At 46.0% G+C, this 21,563-nt stretch overlaps 1 protein-coding gene across 3 annotated transcripts in view; it reads left to right on the top strand.

Annotated features, from left to right (window-relative positions):
* The window catches only part of DGLUCY (D-glutamate cyclase), an 84,949-nt gene that overhangs the window by 15,709 nt on the left and 47,677 nt on the right, over positions 1-21,563 (top strand). For 2 of the 3 annotated variants that reach the window (XM_084792955.1, XM_084792957.1), the window contains one exon: positions 20,944-21,073. In XM_084792955.1, the coding sequence (XP_084649081.1) occupies positions 20,977-21,073 (97 nt within the window). In that variant the 5' untranslated portion in view covers positions 20,944-20,976. Of the gene's footprint in view, positions 1-19,939; positions 20,089-20,943; positions 21,074-21,563 lie in introns of all 3 variants that reach the window. The other variant, XM_084792956.1, reaches the window with a different exon arrangement.

Below are 21,563 nucleotides of genomic sequence, written 5' to 3'. Positions count from 1 at the left end.
GCAAAGCCAGAACGCCACTGTTCTGTGGACTTAGAGTGCAGCCTGCTCCTCACAAGGCTAGGTGCCCTTTACCCACGCTATAAAGCTGAGATCCAGAGAGATTGAATAATCTGTCCAAGGTCCATAGTAGTGACATTAAATCTGGATCTTGGATTTTAGTCCATTTCATCTTACCTAAACATGTGGGGGAGGGGTTCTAAACTGAGAGAAAGATGTGTATGAGTGTGTGTACCATTCTCACGTGTGGGTGTGTGTCCATCCTTGTGTGTGAGGGTATGAGTGCATGTGTGTGTGTCCATCCTTGTGTGTGAGTGTGTGAGTGCATGTGTGTGTCCATCCTTGTGTGTGAGTGCATGTGTGTGTCCATTCTTGTGTGTGAGTGTGTGAGTGCATGTGTGTGACCATCCTTGTGTGTGAGTGTGTGAGTGCATGTGTGTGTCCATCCTTGTGTGTGAGTGTGTGAGTGCATGTGTGTGACCATCCTTGTGTGTGAGTGTGTGAGTGCATGTGTGTGCATCCATTCTTGGATATGAGTGTGGATACTTAGAGGACAACCTCAGGTGTTAGGCCTCCATTTCTCCCTTGTCTGAGTCAGGGTCTCTCTTTTGTTGTTCGCGTGGTGTCTGTCAGGCTAACTGGCCCATGAGCTGTCAGGGATTCTCCTGACTCCATCCTCCCTCACGCTATCGGAACACAGGGATTACAAACACACACTACTGCATCCAGCTTTACAAGTGAAAATTTGGGGACTCTAACTCAGGCCGTCACACTTTTGCAGCAAGTGCTTTCTTTACCCATGGACCCATCTCCCCAGCCCCTAAACATGCCATTAACTGCTGCCCATTTTTCCATGACTTGTGCAACAGAAATGTCCTGGAGCCAGAAATGTACGTGTTTAGCACCTGCTCCAGGATCCTGATGCAGGCAGGGAGCCACCCTTGGAAAACAGTGCCTCTTGTAAAGAGAAACTGAGCCTCTTCTCAGAAAAAGATGAGAGTACGCAACAGCAGAAGCCTCTGGGATGGAAGCCAGGTGTGATACTATACATGCCTGTATGCCAGCACTCCAAAGGCTGAGGCAGGAGGATCATGAGTTTGAGGCTAGCCTGAGCTAGGAGCAAACTTTGTATTAAAGCATACACATGAAAATATATATATATTTAATATTTAATATATATAATCTAAGCTTTATTCTCTGTATTTGAGAAGTTCTCAACTTTCCTAGTGCTGCAACGCTTTAATACAGTTTCTTATGTTCTATGATGATTTTGTTGCTACTTCATAACTGTAATTTTGCTGCTGTTATGAATTGTAATGTAAATTATTTGATATGTGACCCCCAAAAGGGTCACAGTGCACAGGTTGAGGACCCACTGCATCTGAGGGTAGGAAGGTTAAGAAATGGAAATTCACTTTACCTCTTCCTACCCCTCAGGGCTAGGTATCCCCCACCAAAACCCCAGATGAGTATGAGTGTGTGTGTGTGTGTGTGTGTGTGTGTGTGTGTGTGTGTGTGTGTCCCCTTCTGTGATGTGAGCACATGGAATGACAGCTTTTGTGGAGTTCTTTTTCTCCTTCTACCTTTGTGTGGGCTTCAGGACTCAAACTAAAGTCCCTGGCTTGTAGAGTAAACATCTTTACCAACGGAGCCATCTTGCCAGCCAATGCTTTAGATGTTTTCGAGACAGGGTCTCGTGTATTTCGTGTATTTCACTCTGGCCTCAAACTAGAGCTCGACGTGTTCAAGGATGACCTTGGACTCCTGACCTTGCTGCCTCTTCCTCCTGGGCGCTGGGGTTCCGTAACATTCAAGATGCTAGTGAATGTTCTGAGGAACCAGTTCATACCTTAATAGAAAAGACATACTGAGCTCCGGGCAAATCCCTTTCTGTCTTTCATTAAGTCAAACTAGTGCTCCAGCTTTCAGATTGAGAAGTGGCCGTGGCTTGCTAGGCAGAGACCAAAGGAAAAAGGCTTAGCTGTAATCTAAACACAGTGGACATGGATGTGAAACAAAGCAGCTCTGGCTGCAGACACTTGTTGGCATCCTACAGCTTTTCAGAAGCAAACCTGTGCTTGACAAGGAATGAGATGAAAACTTCTCCCCACCTGGTGGCCAGTGTTTTCTTGAGCTTCTGTAGTTTATGTTGGCTTCTGGGAAAGGTTGGCCGTCATCCATGGGTTCGGGAAGACATATGCGTGTGAGGGACTGGCCACTGGCCAGTGTTCCACACAAGACATCTACCAGGCTAGGGCGATGCCTAGCATGGCCTTTGGGCTGTTTGGCTTTGATGATTTAATCTCCTGACAACCCAGGGAGGTGTTGGGATTATTTGTATGTTTGATAAATGAGGAGACTTGGACACAAATATGCAAAGCAATTTGCCCAAGACCACTCGTAAGGTAAGAGCCATGCTCCTTCCAGCTGACAGACATTGCTCTGAGAGCTCACACTGCTCTGAATTTGGGCTTCTGTACATAGAAAGGCCAACAGACTCCACCCATTGACCTTCACAAAACAAACAAACAAAAAACAAAAGAACAAAACATTGGCCCTTAGGACTAAGAATAATGGAAATACAATGAACCATTTTGTAAAAATAAAATAAAATCATATATGTCAAGGACTTAGCCTGGAGCTTGGCATATTTTTAAGTAGTCAGCAGTCAGAGCCTTGGGGGCTCCATGTGCCATTTGATACAGAGAGCAACTGAGGAAGACACCAGAAATGTCTGCTGGTCTCCACACAATGTGCACGCCTGTGTATGTACACCCTCCTATCACATTCAAATAAGGACATACAACATAGATTGAGAAAAAGAACAAACACTTACTGAGTAACTTTGGCCCCTGGAAGATCAAAGAAGGAAGGAAAATAAAACATACACTTCAACTGGGGAGATGAAACAACATGATATTTTAAAAAGAGGGCCAGGGAGATGGCTCAGTCTGTCAAGTCCATGCTGAGCATGCATGAGGACCCTAAGTAAAAGATGGCTGCAGCAGTATACTCCTATAGCCTAAGGGCTGGGGACTCTAAGACAGGAAGGTCCCTCATGCTCATTGGTCAGGCAGCTTAGCTGAATCAGTGAGCTCTAGGTTCAGAGAGAAACCCTGTCTCAATATGATGACCATGGTGATGGGACGATGATATGGAGAGAATTAAGGGAAACATCACAAGTGACCTCTGTTCTCCACACAACATGCATACAAGTGTGTGTGTACCCCTAAACATGCTCAAATAAGAACATACAACAAGGGATGCCTCCTAAATCTGACTTTCACAACGTTCAAATGTGCAGCTATAGGGAAAATGCTTTCATTCTTTTGGGGCCTCAGAATCCTCATAAGGACACATGGAGACACTCCCAATCTCCAGCCTCATCGAGGTGTTGGTGTGTGTGTGTGTGTGTGTGTGTGTGTGTGTATGTGTGTGTGTGTGTGTATACGTGTGTATGCATGTGGCCAGGAGGAAGTGCACATGTACACAATCATGTGGGGGCCAGAGGCAGTGGCTGAGTGTCTTCCTGTATTGTTCTCCGCCTTATTTTCTGAGACAAGGCCTCTCACTGAGTCTGGAGCTTTCCTGTTTGGTTAGTTAGGCTGGCCAGCTCCCCTGGGATCTGCTTCCCAAAGCTGGCACTGAAAAAACACCTGGCTTTTAACTTAGGTGTTGGGGATTCTGTGCTCAGGGTCTAGTGCTTGTGTTGTGAGCACTTTACCTAGCAAGTCCTCTTCCAGCTCCCCGGGGAATCTTATTGGTAGGATCAGGTGTTCGGGAGGCACGTATTAGTGGCACGTGGAAGTTATGGAACAAGATTGAAAATGAAGTTGAGTAAAGCAAAAGAAGTTCCTTCAAGAACAGATGTTGAAGCCGGGCGGTGGTGGCGCACGCCTTTAATCCCAGCACTCGGGAGGCAGAGGCAGGCGGATCGATGTGAGTTCGAGGCCAGCCTGGTCTACAAAGCAAGTCCAGGACAGACAAGGCTACACGGGGAAACCCTGTCTCAGGGGAAAAAAAAAACCAAACCAAAACAACAGATGTTGGAGTTGTGTTTTAATTCGGCGAGGAGCCTGAGCCTGCAAGGAGGAAGCTGTGTCCCATTTCCCTACATCATGAAGTTTCAGAAAAGCCAACTTGAATCACTTTAAACATTGAACGCGCCCCCTGCGGACAAAGAGCTAGCCAGTACAGTGGTCGGGCAGGTTTTACGTGTAGCACTCTCTGGGTATTCACCATGGTGCCAGGGCTCCAGCCACAGCTCTTTCTACAGTTTCCCTCTGTAGGCCAGTTTACGTGTCTGGTTTTATATAGCATGGTAAATTGGCTCAACCAGATCCAGGTCTTGAACCCATATCCCAAGCTCTTCCCCACCCCCCAATTTGGGGCATCTGAGAGTCATTCTAATTGGACCAACCTAAACCACATTCAACAAACACCTGCACGGCAAAGAGATAGCTTACTCAAACTGTTCTACCCCTAGACCAGCCAATCTCAGCCTTCCTGATGCTGCGACCTTTCACTATAGTTCCTCATGTGGTGGTGACCCCCAACTGTAAGATTTCATTGCTATTTCCTAACTGTAATTTTGCTACTGTTATGAATCATAATCTAAATGTCTATGTTTTCCAATGGTCTGTGATGACCCCTGTGAAAGGGTCAACTGACACCCCAAAGGGGTCGAGACTCACAGATTAAGAGCCCCTGCCCTAGAGCCTTGAGTAGAGTCTGGTTCCGTAGGAGCATCTCCTTTGTGGAAATCTGGAACCCTACTGAAATCAGCCAGAATGATCACAGTAATGAGTACTGTTATTTTTTTTTAAAGATTTATGTATTATTTTATGTGTATGTGTGTGCCTACATGGGTTTATGTGCCCTGTGTGCATGCATACAGAAGCCCACAGACACCAGAAGAAGGTGTCAGACCTCCTGGCTTTAGAGTGACAGATGGTTGTGACCTGCACTGTGGGTACTCAGTACTGAACCCAAACCTCTACAAGGGAAAAGAGTGGAGGGCGGATGAGTCACTTCTCCAGCCCCAGGAGTGGCCTTTATAAAATAAAAGGACAGGAAGAAGTAAGCTGCAAATGAGAGCAGCCCACAGGCTGTGTGGCTGCTACAGGATGAGTTGTGAGGTGTGGGGCCTGGGAGAGGGGACCTCAGGCCTGGCGTTAGCTGGGACTTTTTTTTAAATTATTAATTTATTCATATTACATCTCAATTCTTATCCCATCCCTTGTATCCTCCCATTCCTCCCTCCCTCCCATTTTCCCCTTACTCCCTTCCCTTATGACTGTGACTGAGGTGGACCTCGTCCCCCTCTTTTTGCTCATAGGGTATCAAGTCTCTTCTTGTGAGTTAACCCAGAAGCAGAAAGAGTCAAATGGTATATACTCACTTATATCTGGACACTAGCCCAAGGGACATGACCCATGAATGTCTTCACTTATCAGGAAAGTGGGACAGAGGGGAGACATCCTATTGGGACTCTAGGTGAGAGAAACATGGGAGAATGGGGAAATAGAAGGATCCAGAAGGTTCTAGAAACCTACAAGCTGGGAGTTTTAATGCAGAGTTTACCAGCATAGTCAGGAAACAAGCCTGCTTCCTCCCATTATAAAGGCTTATCCCTTACTCGCTTCTGCCTCAAACTGTTCAGCACAGAGATAAAAAGGAAAGAGAGGACACTGGGTACCGACTCTGAGCAAGAGGAGTTTTCTACTTTTTCCTCTTTGTAGTGGACCCATGTCCCTGAAACAGGAACCCTTACCCCATTTCACAGATTGGAGAGAGGAGAGAGGGACGGGAAGGGAAGTAACTGACTACCCAGGGCCACTCAGTTAATAAGCGAGAAAGAGAGGTTGAGATCCCTCTTGGCTACTGAACTCTAAAACCCACATGCAGGTAGCCATGCTGGGATTTGGCTCAGCCCTTGAGGATGACTTTGTACTGTGTGACACACCAAGCACACAGGCCAATGACCATTCTGTGTGTTGTCACCTACGCTGACGGTTGAATGCGTTCTGTGCCACATGCACTGGGCCCAGAGACACTGATGAGTGTGGGAGCCTGGAGGCAGGAACTGCTCCTAAACTGGGGCCTCATTTGTACCTGCTCTAAGGCACTAAGGGCGGAAGTCACGCCTGGGGGAGTAAGACAGGTATCCTGGGGTCACAACACTCACTGCTTCTCACACCCTCCTCTCTAGCCCATGTCATCATTTGCAACACACAGATGCTCTCTTAGCACTCGAAGCATTTCCTCCTGGAACTGCCCCAAAGCCCTCCTTCTTATGGATTAAAAAACAAACAAACAAACCAAGGACCATGAAGGCTGGGTCACAGCAAGAGGCTTGTCCCTGTGAGGTCTACTCTCTCATGTCCCTGAAACAATCTTGGATGGATGAGTCGGGATTTGAACTCAAGCTCTGTCTAATTTGAGACCATGGGCTGAGAACTTTGTTTCAAAGAAAATCTTCCTGTAAGTGATCCGGCCTTGAGGCTCCTTCCCTGAAGAGAGCACACTGGGCATATTGACGTTACTGCCCCTTCCCCGCCCCCACTGCTCCCTCCTTCCCTGAACAAGGCTCTTCACTCTTGAGTTCCTTTGGGGAGTGTACACCTGCAGCAAGCCTAGTGGGAACCTTCTGGACCCCTGCCACATCTCCCACATGCTGATGCGCAGGGTGTGAGCTTCTACGCTCTTAAGGACACAGACAACAGAGACAGAACCTTGGAATGGCAAGGCCCATGTGAGCCATCACAGGTGTGACAGGCACTGCAGGAGAAGGTGGCTACAGGGAAGTGGATTGCCCCCTCCCTAGCTTTATGTTCCGTTTTTAGCTGTGTTTTTCAGAGCAAGTAGGTGCCATGGTGATAGGAGCCATAGAAATAGATGGAGCACACCTCCCTGCACGCACGGGGCTGCTGAGCCGTTCCCATGGAAATGCACGAGGGAGAGCAGGGAACTTGCTCCTGCAGATGCCAGCTGCATGCTGGGAGAAGGCCCCTGGAGACTTCTTACTTTCTTTCTGGGGTTGTCCCAGGGCCCAAAGGTACTCCCTTCCTCCCAGGGTAAACTGCGACCATCCCCAAGACTTCCCAGGGAAGTCATTTAAGGAACTTCACTTTTCTTCAGGATGCCCAACTTCCTTGACAGTCACCTTAAAAGAAATCCTACGAGGCCTCCTGTTTCCACCGTTGCGAGCGTGTGCCTGGGTCCTGCCTGGCTAGAGAACTGGCACTGGGTTCATGCCATGGATAATAATGAATTTATGGGGCAGGATGTGAGGACTGAACATTTGGTGCTCAGGGATACTCATAAAATGAAATCTCAGACGATCTAAGCCAGTAAGCCTGGCAGGGTTGGAAGGATTCGGCTTGAGACTGCCCTTACTCTGTGAAACCTCACCGGAACACAAGGATGCCCAGGCACAACTATTTTTGGACACAGCTTTAGTGGACTCAGAGAGCCTTTGAAACAATAGCTGGAGCCATGGCACTGCTGTTATGTAACTGTCTCTGCAAGGGTGTGGATGTGTGTACAGATGAACCTGCTCAGAGTGCAGCTCTGCTTCGTTGGGCCTTAGTACACATCTTGTAAAATGTAACCCATGTATAAACACACCCTAACTGCCTTACACTGGGCTAAGCAGAAAAGAATTAATGTTAAAGTGTGTTATTATGAGGCTGGAGAGATGGCTCAGAGGTTAAGAGCACCGTCTGCTCTTCCAAAGGTCCTGAGTTCAATTCTCAGCAACCACATGGTGGCTCATAACCATCTACAATGAGATCTGGTGCCCTCTTCTAGTGGGCAGGCACACATGCGAGCAGAATATGTATAAGTAATAAATAAATAAATATTTTAAAGTGTGTTATTATCACTGTCCTATAATATCCGTTTCTGTATTAGGGCACTATTAATATATATATACATATACATATACATATATATAATAAACACTTATTTTCACACATCGAAGTTCTCAGGTGACACACTTCTTCAGGGGCAAGGTAAATGCAATCCTGGACTAAAGTATGGGTCTGAGACTAAGTACTAACCAAGGGAAATTAGTATTACCCTCCATGAAGAAAGCATGGACACGCCCATATCAAGGGAGTTTTAAAAAAATTACTAACATAGTCAATCCTGACAAACAAGTGCATAAACTGTTAGAAATTATGGAAATCATGACACTAGAAGTTGCTAATGAAATGTTTGTCCTGCCATGTGTGGCACCTGACATGAAATGAAGAAAAGGAAGAGGAAGAAGAGGGAGGAGAAGGAGGAAGAAAAGGAAGATGAGGAGGAGAAAGGAGTTTAAAGGGAAGGAGCGTGTACGTTATCACTTAGTTCAGCACCCCTCTGTACACGCAAGCAGAGTCTCCAGGCCCTCGCTGTGGGAGCTCTGTCCTAGCAATTGAAGCGTTTGAAGCCTCTAACCCCTTCAGTCAAGGAGTGGTGCCTATGGTAGCCTTGGCTTGTCGGTCAAAGTGAGCAGTGTGAAGCTAGCTGGACATCATTAAAGTAACTGCCCGGCTTAGCCTGGTACCTACCCGGGGAACCGCGTGACTTGGCGTTGGCCGCTGACAGCATCTACACTCAGACACCATGTGGACTCCTGGGTCATATTTCGTGGTTGCAGGAATGCGGTCTGATGGAGCCATTGCAGAAACTCCATGTTAAATAAGCAAACACGTGTGCTCTAGTTTCGCAGGCCAAGCCAGCTCCCAAGCAGAGGGATGCCTTCCTTGCCCAGAGCGGTCATGCCTTGGAGTTTTGCCCCTTGGGTCAATTACTCTACTTGGCTAGGCGATGCAAAGCAGATTCACTTTGAAGAACAGAGCTCTCAGACGGTCTATGACGCTAACCATGGATGTTCACAGTCATGTTGGCAGACAGAGTCATGGCCAGAGTTTCGGAGTCATACAGTAAATGTTCAGCCACATGAAACATCTGCACAAAACCTTCCTTTCCCAAGACAGGCTCTTTCCCCCTAGGGATGAGACAGGAGCCTCAAGGTTCATCAGTTAAGGAGTCTCAATTACCTCTCCACACCGCTGATTTCAACCCAGCATTTAAAGTGAATGCTTGGTATTAACAATCACAATTAACAGTTTTAAATATGCACAGTAAATTTCAAATTTCTTATTATAGTAAAAAATATATATTGCATGAAATTTTCTTGTTGTTTGCCATTTTTATGTGCATAGATCTGTGTCACTAAGATGTCCCCCAGGGCTGGGTGCAGCGGCACACGCCTATAATGAGCACTCAGGGAGGCAGAGGCAAGGGGATTGCTGTGAGTTCAAGGCCAGCCTGGTCCACAAAGCAAGTCCAGGACAGCCAAGGCTACACAGAGAAACCCTGTCTTTAAAACAAATGTCACCCCATCTTTTTCTAAAACACTTCCATCTTCTCAAACTGAAACTCTTAGCACTAGCTGCCCACTGTCCCCACTGCAGCTCCTGGCAGTTCTCACTCTGGGCTGTGTCTGTGAACGAGACTGATCCAGGATCCTCATAGCAGTATCTGTCTTTCTGTGTCTGGCTTACTTCAGTTAACACAGTGGCCTCAGGGTTTCTGTTACAGCATGCGTCATTAAAGACGAAAACTATTCCACTGTTTATATACTCCACATTTTGTTTACCCACAACTTAATTTTACCATAGTTTATTTCTTGCCATCTTGTTAAGATTGTGAAACAATCACAAAATGATGAAAATTATAAGAACAGTAGCCTCAGAATCCCTGTGGTATATCACAACATCCACAATTATCAGTGAATTATTTAATATCTGTGTGACTTACAGATTCCTCTGTTAGTGAGTTATAGACTGTCCCTACTATTATCTCTATTTTTATTACATTGATTGATAAGTTGACTGGCTGACTGACTGATTTGTGTACATAGGCCAAGGGCATGTCCAGATGTCAGAGCTGGTCCTCTTCTTCCTCCAGGTGGGTCGTGGGGATCAAGCTCAGCTTTCAAGCTTGGAGGCAAGTGGCCTTTCCTGCCGGGCCACAGCTCTAGCTCATCTTCCTACCATTATCTTTACATTTTTATTTATTGTATGTGTATAGACATTTTATATCTGTGCATCACATGTATACCTGCTACCTGTGGAAGCCACAGAAGAGTGACAGATCGTCTGGGAAATGGAGTGACAGACAGTGTGAACTGTCATGTGGGTGCGGGAAGCAAAACTTGGATCCTCCAGAAGACTAGCCAGTGCTCTGAACTGAACTCCAGCCTCACCTATCATTATTTTAAAGTCAGCACAGACACAGACACACACACAGACACAGACACACACACACACACACACACCCCATACACATGCACACACACACCACACACATGCACACACACACATGCACACACACCACACACATGCACACACACCACACACATGCACACACACATCATACATATACACACACACGCACCACACACACACGCACACACACACACCACACACACTACACACACACATGCACACACATCACACACATGCACACACACCACACATACACACACACATCACACATATGCACACATACACACATACACACCACACACACACACACACGTGACCGGTGAGTCCTTCACCCTGTGTCCTTTCTGCATGCCTTACCATTCTTTGAAGGCACATTTGCTTTCTGGACAAGACATTCCAGGATCATCTATTGGGTTGCTTGCCCCAGCAATCACAATGATGGCGGCAGAGTGTACTTGTTAAATTTTAATTTCAAAAATGGTATTGTGGCTTCCTCAGTTCCCTTTCCTGTTAGGTGATGAATACCCTGACAAAAGCCACTGAAGGGGGAAAAGGTTTATTTCTATTCACAGCTCAAAGGGACAGTCCATGATAGCGGAAGGTCAGCTTAGGCAGCTGGTCACATCACGTCTCCAGTCCCAACACAGCACAGTGGATACGAGTGTTCAGCTGCTCTCTCTGTATTATACAGGCCAACATCCCCTGACCAGAGAAGCCCTGCCCACAATTAAAATGAGTTTTTCCATACCAGTTAAGACAACTGAGGTATAAACGTTCCCAGGGGCTAGCCTTAATCTAGATGGCACCGACAGGTATGCCAGAGGCTTGTCTCAGGGATGATTCTAGATTCTGTTAAGTTGACAATACTAACTGTGGGCCTGGGGAGCCATACAACTGGGGATGGAGCAAGAGTGAGGTCTTGAGGCCAGCAGGAGTAGGACCGTTCTGTCCCTGCCCTGGGCCTGCATGTCCTGGCTCACAGACCCTTACAACCCCCACCTCTGCCACCCCTTGAGGTGGTGACATAGCCAAGTAGCCAGATTAAACTTCCTCTCTCTCTCTCTCTCTCTCTCTCTCTCTCTCTCTCTCTCTCTCTCTCTCTCTCTCTCTCCTGGTCATGTCCAGCAAACACTTGGAGTTCGTCTTCATGCAAATAAAGCGTTCCCAGCACCTTGGCCCTGACCAATGTACATTCACCTTGAAAGCCTCTACCCATTCTCCAAAAGTTTAAATAGCCTTGGCTCTCCTGAGAGTCTGTTCTCCTAGGCTCACAGCTGCCTGATGTTTCCTCACACCCCACCCCCACCCCCACCCCCAGGCTGTTCCTGCCTCCCTTTCCTTCTCAGGCCACTGGTCTGATCGTGCCATTAAGTGATGAGGAGCAGAGTGGGAACAACAACTGACCACTATAAATAAAACATACATTGAATAAGTTTTCCCATTTCGCCATTCTCACATGAATAGACCCATGTCATTAAACACCTGCTTTGTTTTCTGTCTAGGCACCACATGTGTGCCTGGTGCCTATGGAAGCCAGGAAAGGTTGTCAGAGACTCTGGTGACTGGAGTTATACACTGTGAAACACCATGTGAGTGCTGGACATTGAACCTGGGTCCTCTAGAATAGGACACTTGAGCCGGGCATTGTGGTGCACGCCTTTAATCCCAGCACTCGGGAGGCAGAGGCAGGCCTGTTCTACAAAGTGAGTCCAGGACAGCCAATGCATCCTGGAGAGATCTTATCTCAGAAAAACCAAAACCAAAAAAAAAAAAAAAAGGACAGTCTTTCTCAGGATGAATTTCCTCAAGGAATCCCAACTTATTTAACAGTAAAGGGTGTTCGACAGACGTTGTTAGGTGGTCTAGTCATGCCTTCAGAGGTACTGCTTGCTTCCAGGCAGAGCTGGAGGACACACTGTCTGTCTGTCTGTCTGTCTCTGACTCTCTGACTCTATGTCTCTGTCTCTGTCTCTGTCTCTGTCTGTCTCTCTCTCTCTGTCTCTCTCTCTCTGTCTCTCTCTTTGTCTCTCTCTCTGTCTCTGTCTCTGTCTCTCTGTCTCCCTCCCTCCCTCCCTCTCTCTCTCTCTCTCTCTCTCTCTGTCTCTCTCTCTTCTCCCTGTCTCTGTCTCTGTCTCTCTCTCTCTCTCTCTCTCTCTCTCTCTCTCTCTCTCTCTCTCTCTCTCTCTCTCTCTCCCCTCCCTCCCCTACATTCTTTAAGATCTAGTTCTGCCAAGCACTAATCTAATCCTAGCACTTGAGAGGCAGAGGAGGACAGATCTCTGTGGGTTCAAGACCAGCCTGTTCTACAAAGTGAGTTCCAATCTAGCCAGAGCTACAGAAACAAGTCTCTGTCTGTCCCAAACAACTAATGCTAATGCTAGGTAATGGTCACACGGCTCACAGGGATACATCCCAGCGGGACTCAGAAACTCTAGGGTTTGTTACCTTGTTGCCTTTCCCAGATTGTACCTCCCTGTGGCCCTGAGAGAAACAAGGTAGTCAGGATTGTAACATGCTGACTTTTTAGATCTAACCCACACTTACCCTTGCCACCGCCTCCTTTTCCACGTAGTTACCCACTCAGTCTGCTTGGACCGTCACCCCTGCAGGCCAGATCTGGCCAACACCCCACTACCACCACACAGGGATGTGCTCTCATGCCCATGGAGCTGAGAGTCCACATCCCAGGCCTTCCTTCTTCCTTGGACCGCCTCCTCATCCTACGTGGGCTCTGGCATTCTGCTTTGGGTCATCATGACTTCCTTCTCCAAGCTCCAACCTTTGGCTCCTGCCTCTCTCTGCTCCACCTAAAGGCTTGAGGACAGAGCCCCTTATCAAAGGGAATGTGAAAGAGCCACTATTTGTCTTGATGGAAAATATTTGTTTGTTAACAATTCTTTTCATATTGGGAGCGCTAGCACCTGACCTATTAAATAAACAAATGCTAATTGTGACTGCCAGAATTCCCCCAGATCTTTTCTCTCTGTTATTGTCATGACATTTTTAATGAAGTGTTTGTACAGTTAGGATGCCTTCTTCCTTACAGCAACATTTATTTTGCAAATTTGCAGTTGTATTTAGGCTACCACCAGCAACTCTCTTGGCAAACACTGAGCAACTCCCACCACAGAAATTAATGAGTAGAGACAAGGTCTAACCACCTACTCCTTCTGTTCTCCCGTTATCACGTGGAGGGGCTCTGGGGAACTGATCCAGGGGACGGACAGCTATGGAAACCAGAAATGGAGTTTTGTAACCCTGCAAATCTTTAGTTCTTGTAAACAAGTCTTCTAGGCTAGACCAGGCACATCCAGGAAATGGACTGTATCTCCTAGCTTTTGGGTGCTCCTCAAGGTCCCAGATACAGGTCCACAACAATATAAGGGATTTCTGTGTTTGTGGCTGACAGGGCATGATGGGGTGGTATGGGAAAAGAGCACACCGTGACCCAGTGAAGGCTTGCTGCACCTCACAGACCTTGACTTCTGTGAGCCACTGGTCTGTCTGTGAAACACATGCTTGCTGCCTTGGGCTTCTTAGCCCCATGGCCTCTCTCCTACCTCTCTGGCTGCCTCATCTCAGTGATCGTAGTGAATGCTGTTTTCTGTCCCCATCGTCCTTGATAGGAGACACAGAGTGAGCGCTTCCTGTGTGTTGCTGGTGACCCTGCTCTTGCCACCCCCTACCTGTGTCTCTCCATGAGTTTCCCTACTACTTGACCCTTCTGTGCACAGGCTAAAAAAGGACTTTGACTTTTACACAAGGAGCCCCCCCCCACTCATCCTTTTGGACTCACCCCCTTTTCTAGCCTGAGTCCATGTAGCCTAGGAATGCTAAGCACATTATATTTATTGCAGCTAACTGTTTACTTTTTTCCTCTCCACAGGAGACAGGCATGATGGTAATTATGTGTTTAATGTTTGTCTCTTGGGCTGGTAAATCCCTATGGGCGTGGGCTGTGGCTGTCTTATTACCACAGTGTCTCCAGCATGCTGCACACTTAACAAATGAAGGCAATGCTTCTGTAGGATTAAATGGAAGACAGGCCAGGAAGTAACCCAAGAACTTCGCATGTTCTAACTCATTGTGTCTGAGCACAGCTACTGAGGTTCACAGTATTAATAATCCTAATGTACTGATGAGAAAAAAGACATAAAGAGGTCAGTGATTCCGCCCACCCCCATAAGTGTTTAGTTGGGTTGAGAATCCAACTTGGCCTCAGTTTGCACTTTCACCATGATACTTCATGGATGGATAGATGGATGGATGGATGGATGGATGGATGGATGGGTCAGTGAATGAACTGATGAATGAGTAAAGGATAGATGGATGGATAAGAGAGAGGATGGATATCTAGATATACTATACTTGAACACTGGTGCAATTTGTGTACGTATAGAGTGTAGATAGTTTATGAGAACGAATTTAGGATTGAGTCACAAATAATGCCCCATCTCAATCCACTTCAGAGCACACCCCAGGTCACTACGGTGCTTTGAATAAGAATAGTACCCACTAGGCTCATAGATTTGAATATTTTGTTACCAGGGAGTGGCACTATTTGAAAGGATTAGGAGGTGTGGCATTGTTGGAGGAAGTGTGTCTCTAGGGGTGGCTTTTGAGGTTTCAGAAACCCAGAGACTCTTTCTGCTGCCTTCGGATCTGGATGTAGAACTCTTCTCGGAGTTTAGAGCTGCTTCTGTAGCACCATGTGTACCTGCATGCCGCCATGTCTACCTGAATGCCGCCATGTCTACCTGCATGCCGCCATGTCTACCTGAATGCCGCCATGTCTACCTGCCTTGATGAAAATGGACTAAACCTCTGGAACCATAAGCAAACTCCAGTTCAATGCTTTCTTTTACAAGAGTTGCCATAGTCATGGTGCCCCTTCACAGCAATAGACCACTAAGACAGTCACCTCCTTGGTCCCTTTCTCAGTGTTCCCAGCACCCCTCAACTAGCACAGAGATGGATGCTTTCTGAGAGAAGAGTGGAACCTATCTCAGACAGCGCAGGAGTGAGCGGACAGAGTAAAAGATCTGGATTTCTGGTGGAGTGTGAAACTTTTGCAAGGCCCTCCTGAGTGAACCCGGATCCCGGAAGTGGGCTGGGGAGGGAGGCTTAACAGAGGCCAGGACTGACCTTCGCCCTCTCCACATGTCGACTCCTTTTTCTAGCTTCTTCCCCCATCATCTCCATGTCTACCCTTCCAGAGTTGGTCTGTGGATTTGAATATGGGTGCTGTACATAGAGAACCCCTAGCCTTGTTTCTCTAATATGTGGGAGAAATTGTTTTAGGTGAGGCACAAAAAGATCCCTCCTTTTAGTACTGGTGAGATGGCTCAGTAGCTAAGAATGTTTGCTGTCACGCCCAACAATCTGAATTCAATCCATGTGCATGTGCGAGAGAGCATAAATAAACAAACAAAATATTTTTAAAAATTAAAGAGGCAGATCATTTAAAAAATAGTTAAGTAATCTGACATTTCCTGATCTGAAAATAGTTTTAAGGTGTGCCATATACTGGTTAGTTTTTGTTTGTAATTTTTATTTTTTTTATGGGTTTTGAAGAATCAGGTTCCTCTGTGTAGCCCTGGTTTTCCCATAACTCACACTATAGATCACCCGGCCTCTAACTCAGAAGTCTGCCTTTCTCTGTTTCCCAGGCCTGGGATTAAAGGCAAGTGCCACTACATCTGGCTGTGGGTTAGCTTTAAATGTCAATTTACCTAGATTCAACTGGGAAGAGTCCCATTTGGGGAATTATTTAGATCAGATTGGCCTGTGGATATGTCTGTGGAGGGTGTCTTTATCTTTAATTGACTCAGCTCACTGTGGATGGACCCATTCTCTAGGCTGGGCCCCAAACTTTATAAGTGGAGAGAGCTAGCTGAACAGCCAACAGGCAACATGAATGTATTCATTTCTCTCTGTTCTTGACTATGGGTGTGGTTGACCAGATGTCTCAAGCTCCTGCCTTTGTGACTTACCAACAATGATGAACTGTAACCTAGAATTAGAAGACAAATATACTTTTTTTCTCCCCTTCAGTTGCTTCTTGTCAGAGTATTTTATCACAAGCAACACAATGAAACTACCTAATCCTCCAACGTTGACAACCTGAAAACTTAATTCTCCAGAGTGTATGTTAACAGTATTTGAAGATGGGATCTTTCTGTGGTAAATAGGCCACCATGATAGCATTAGAGGTTTCATAAGAAAAGGGAGAGAAACATGAGCTAGTAAACTTTCTCTGTCTCACAGCATGATGCCCTCTGCCCCACCCCATGACGCCTTCTGTCTTGTCAGAGTGCACCAGGAAAGTCCTCAGCAGATGCCATTGCAATGTCCTAGGTTTCCAGTCATATAAGCTCAGATTTCATTTTCACTAGATTTCTTTCTTTCTTTCTTTCAAGAGACGATCTGGCTACAAAGCCAAGACTTGCTTCAAACTTATGTAGGCCAGTCTGGCCTTGAATTAGCAATCCTCCTGCCTCAGCCTCCTAATTGATGAAACTAGAGACATTTGCCATCATGCTTGACTACTAAACTTATATATGTTTAAATAAAATACTCACTTTTGGGTACTTTGTTATAACAGAAAATAGACTAAGACAAAAGCATACATAGTAATATAACCAATCCTAGATGTGTGCACTTAGCTTCTACTTAGCTGTCTCTAAATTATTTATATGACAAGCAACACTGACATGTACTCTGGGATTTTATTTTCTATTTGAAAATATCTAAGCTGGGCGGTGGTGGCGCACGCCTTTAATCCCAGCACTTGGGAGGCAGAGGCAGGTGGATCACTGTGAATTTGAGGCCATCCTGGTCTACAAAGTGCATCTAGGATAGCCAGGGCTACACAGAGAAACCCTTTCTTGAAAATCCAAAAAGAAAATATCTTAGAATGCATTCCTAGAATTGAATTGCTTAAATAAAGCAAAGGAGTTGCTCTGTGATGGTAGAATTTCAGTCATCTACCATAGGGGTGGACCAGATATTTTTACTATGGAGTTTGGGTGTGTCAGACCCTGCTGAGAGGACAGTTGTCTTTGGGTCTCATTATTGACATCTTTGATGCTAGAGAATAATATCTGTGGATGTAATCATTTGTTCTTCTCTAAAAAGAAAAGAGAGTTCTTGGTAGGAAAGTGGCTTCTTGGAGCCACTCCCCTGACTCACATTTGGATCTTGTCTCTTGCTTCTAGAGGAAGATACTGAGGAAGGAGACACCTGGGCCACCCAGCAGTGGGATTCATCAGAGGTTATGATGAAAACCAGGAGTTTAGTAGTCAGTCCTTGAAGAAACATATGGATTCTGGCCCTGCAATCATGTTGTGGTTAATAAGGAATGATCTGTAGTATTGCTAAGATATACTGATTCGTAGCACCATAAATGGATGGATGATATATGCATGGATGGATGATAGATGGATGGATGGATGAATAGATGGATGGATGGATGGATGGATGGATGGATGGATGGGTGGATGGGTGGATGAATAGATGGATGGATGGATGGGTGGATGAATAGATGGATGGATGGATGGATGGATGAGTGGATGAATGGGTGGATGAATGATGGATGGATGGATAATGGATGGCTGGGGCTAGCTGGCTGGATGAATGGATGATGATAGATGAGTTGGTGGATGATAGAAGGAATACAGATGGATGAATGGAGGTATGGGTGGATGATAACACAGATATGTAAATATATCATAAACTTAAATCAGGTTTGGATTTGGTTTCTACCCACTAATTATGGGAGTTGGTGTACCTTCTTGGACATCCCTTAGCCTCTGTTTCCTTGTCTAGAAAGCACATAACAGTGCCTTTTGGGGAGAGCTACTGTAAATACCAATAGATGGTGCCTGGCACATATTGGTTGCTCAGAGATGGTGGCAGAAGCTGTCATTTGTTATAAGCAGACAGTCTTATTCCTCTGTTCAGGGAATAACCCATAATATAGGAAGTTAGATGCCAGATAGGACACTGAATTTCTTTCTTCCTGCTGGACATGCACATGGCAAACCTGCAGCATGCATTCCACAGGACAGGATTCTACCCACCCATACTTATTTCTAGGTTGGAAAATCAATCAAGTATATACAATAGACAATATTCTACTTATATTCTTCCTTCCTTCCTTTCTTCCTTCCTTGCTTGATTTCTTCATTCCTTCCTTCCTTGCTTTCTTCTTTCTTTCTTTGTTTCTTTCTTGTTTTTTGAGACAGGGTTTCTCTGTGTAGCCTTGGCTGTCCTGAAACTCACTCTGTAGGCCAGGCTGGCCTCAAACTCTCAGAGATCTGCCTGCCTCCGCCTCCCGAGTGCTGGGATTAAAGGCGAGTACCACATCACCAGGCTTGTCCACTTACATTTTTATTAACACAGTAGATAAATAAAGACAAAGAAGGTGAAGGCAACACCCCTCAGCAGATGGACTGAAGCTTTCTCTGATTTCTAGCCCAGCCTTCGCTTGCTGTTGGGGGTCGTGGATGTTCACTTTAGACAATTACTCATCCTTCAGCTACATGTGGAGCTGACAGGGGTTTGTGTCCCAAGTGGCTGCAGAACAGTTCTGTCTTTGGCCTTAACTGAGTGCCAGATGGAGGTGCTAAGTCCCCTGCAGTGACTCTGGGAACCACAGACATCCAGGACCTCAGCTGCTGACTAGCTGCTTGGCCTGGAGTCAGGCCTGCCAGCTCAGGAGGCAAGCACCAGTTCATGTGCCAGAGCAGCTGCCTTAGGCCTCGGATGTGCCTTCCATTGGGGCCTGGACTCCAACCTCACCTGACCCCTTAGGCTCCACCCCAGCTAGGACTAACTGTTATCTCCTGTGTGCTCTCTGTTTGCAGCTTTTAAATCAAAGCACTCAAGTCAGTTTTAAATGCATCTCTCTTCTTCCTAGAGCACGCCTGTTCTTTTGTTTGCTTGGGATTCTATACAAGTTCAAATCTTTCTTAAATTAGACCTGCAGCTTACATGGTTTTCTGCTAAAGAGATTAGCTAGAGTTAAAAACACATATTAGTGGTTTTGAATCTCGTTGAATCAGTCTCTTTTGATAAAAAGGGTTGTGGAAAAATCAGACTTCTCCAAATTCCTCACTACAACACTGCTCTTGAGCCATGCTCTCTTCCACTCTGCCGTCAACAAACACTTGCTTTTGTGTTCTTACACCAGGCACAGGGACTATATGGATAAAAAGGATGTGGGGTCAGAGGTCAGTGCTGTTAGCTAGCCCGTCTGAACACTAGTGTCATATAAGAAATCAACTTATGAGACCTCTCTCTAGGCACAATTTCCTATCACTTTGGTATCTTTTCTATTTTTGTTTTTTGCTTTTTGTTTTTGGTTTTTCAAGACAGGGTCTCTCTCTGTGTAGCCTTGGCTGTCCTGGACTTGCTTTGTAGACCAGGCTGGCGATCCACCTGCCTCTGCCTCCCAAGTGGTGAGATTAAAGGCGTGCACAGCCACACCTGGGTCATTTCTATTTTTTGAAATCATTTTTAATCATTTCTATTTCTAAAATAAATTTTTAGGAAAGTGCTTATTTTTTATTTATTTCATATCTTTAATGTAACTGCTTATTATTCAAGGAATTTTTTATTAATTTATTTCTAAAATAATTTTTAACCTTTGTATGTAGATATGTGTTCATACGTGTTCACACATGTGAGACAGATGCATGTGCATGGCTGTTTCAAGGCTAGAGATCAAGGTCAAGATCGTCCTTAGTCACTCTCCACCTTGTTTTCCTGGACAAGGTCTCTCGTTGAGCCTGGAGCTCACTCACTGGTAAGACTGGCTGGCCAGCAAGTCCCAGAGCCCCTCCTGTCTCCACCTCCCTAGTGCTGCACACACTTTGAAGCACACTCTGCCACGCGTAGTGCACGTGGATGCCGGAGATCCGGCCTCGGGTCCTTGTGTTTGTACGGCAAGCACTTCGCCGAGTGATTGCCCAAGGAGAAAAGTTTTAAACTTTTCATTGTAATCTTAAAACATATTCTCTAAAATGTACAGTGTTTCTTTACTTATGAAAGTCCGAATAAATCACTGTGGGAAGAGGAGGCGACATGAGCAGAAAACACCAAGTCTCATCAAAAGTCACAGGAGGCAGCTAATAGAGACGGGGTTCCATTTGTGATTGCAAGTACCATTTCCTCATTTCCCTGGCCGTGGAGAGAATTTTGGAATATACTATGTACTTGAGTTGTCATAGGTGCTCTGCAGCCTGTGAGGAAGTCTAAGATGTGTCTCTGCCTGCTACGCACTGGGAAGAGAATAGAGTTCGAAGTCAAGTAGAGCGTTAGGCCGTTGTGGCTCCAGCCCCAAAAGAGTAGTTCAAAGAATGTTCTGAGAGCAAGGAGGCCCTGGCCCAGCCTAATGGCTGCTCCCTGGAGGTCTGGATTCTCAGCTGCTTCTTAGAAAACAAAGACCCTCACAGTGGAATAGAAGACACCCCAGTTCAGGAGATGAGCATGCAGAAGTCACCAAGTATTAGGAATTTCTCCCTGGACCCCGAGACCTGACTTGGGGGAAGATCTTACTCCAAACAGCACTTTGGCCATAGACAGTCCAGGACATAGAATCCAACACCAGCTCTGCCTAAAGGGAGTCTGCCTCTAACCTCTGCCTTCCTCCGTTGTGCAGGTTCCCTGCAGCCTAACCAGGGATGATGGTCTGATGCCTTTCTCACTTCTCTTGAGATCCTTTCTGCCCTCTGTCATAAGGAGTCTACCAAAGGCAGCACACATCAGACATACATCCAGCATGACTGAAGGTGAGTGGGAAGAGACGTTTGTCTGAGTGTTTGATTGGTTGGTTTTATTAAGACAGGGTTTCAGGTAGGTAGCCCAGGTTGAATTCAGATTCATTGTGTAGCTGAGGATGACCTTGAACTGGTCCTCTGACTCCGCCTCCTGAGCTCTGCAAGTATACCACCATATATATGTATGTATACACACACATACACACACACACACTGGCAGAAAAAAAAAAAGAACAAAATGGTGTTAGCTTTAACTACTATTTAATTTCCCAGAATGTTCTACCAGACCAGTTTGGACTAGATTTGAGGTATAGAAAACTCATGGAGGGGTCTAGAGCCATCCAGTTCTGCTTACGTAACCAACTCCATATGGAGAACTCCTACAGACGCAGATCATAAAAGGAATTTTTTTCAGGGGCTGGAGAGATGGTTCAGAGGTTAAGAGCCCTGGCTGCTCTTCCAGAGGTCCTGAGTTCAATTCCCAGCACCCACATGGTGGCTC

Source organism: Acomys minous, assembly GCF_964271855.1.
Source record: "Acomys minous genome assembly, chromosome: 8".
Lineage (NCBI taxonomy): Eukaryota > Metazoa > Chordata > Mammalia > Rodentia > Muridae > Acomys > Acomys minous.
The sequence above is the reverse complement of the archived record's forward strand: the minus strand, read 5'-3'. Positions and strand labels throughout refer to the sequence as shown.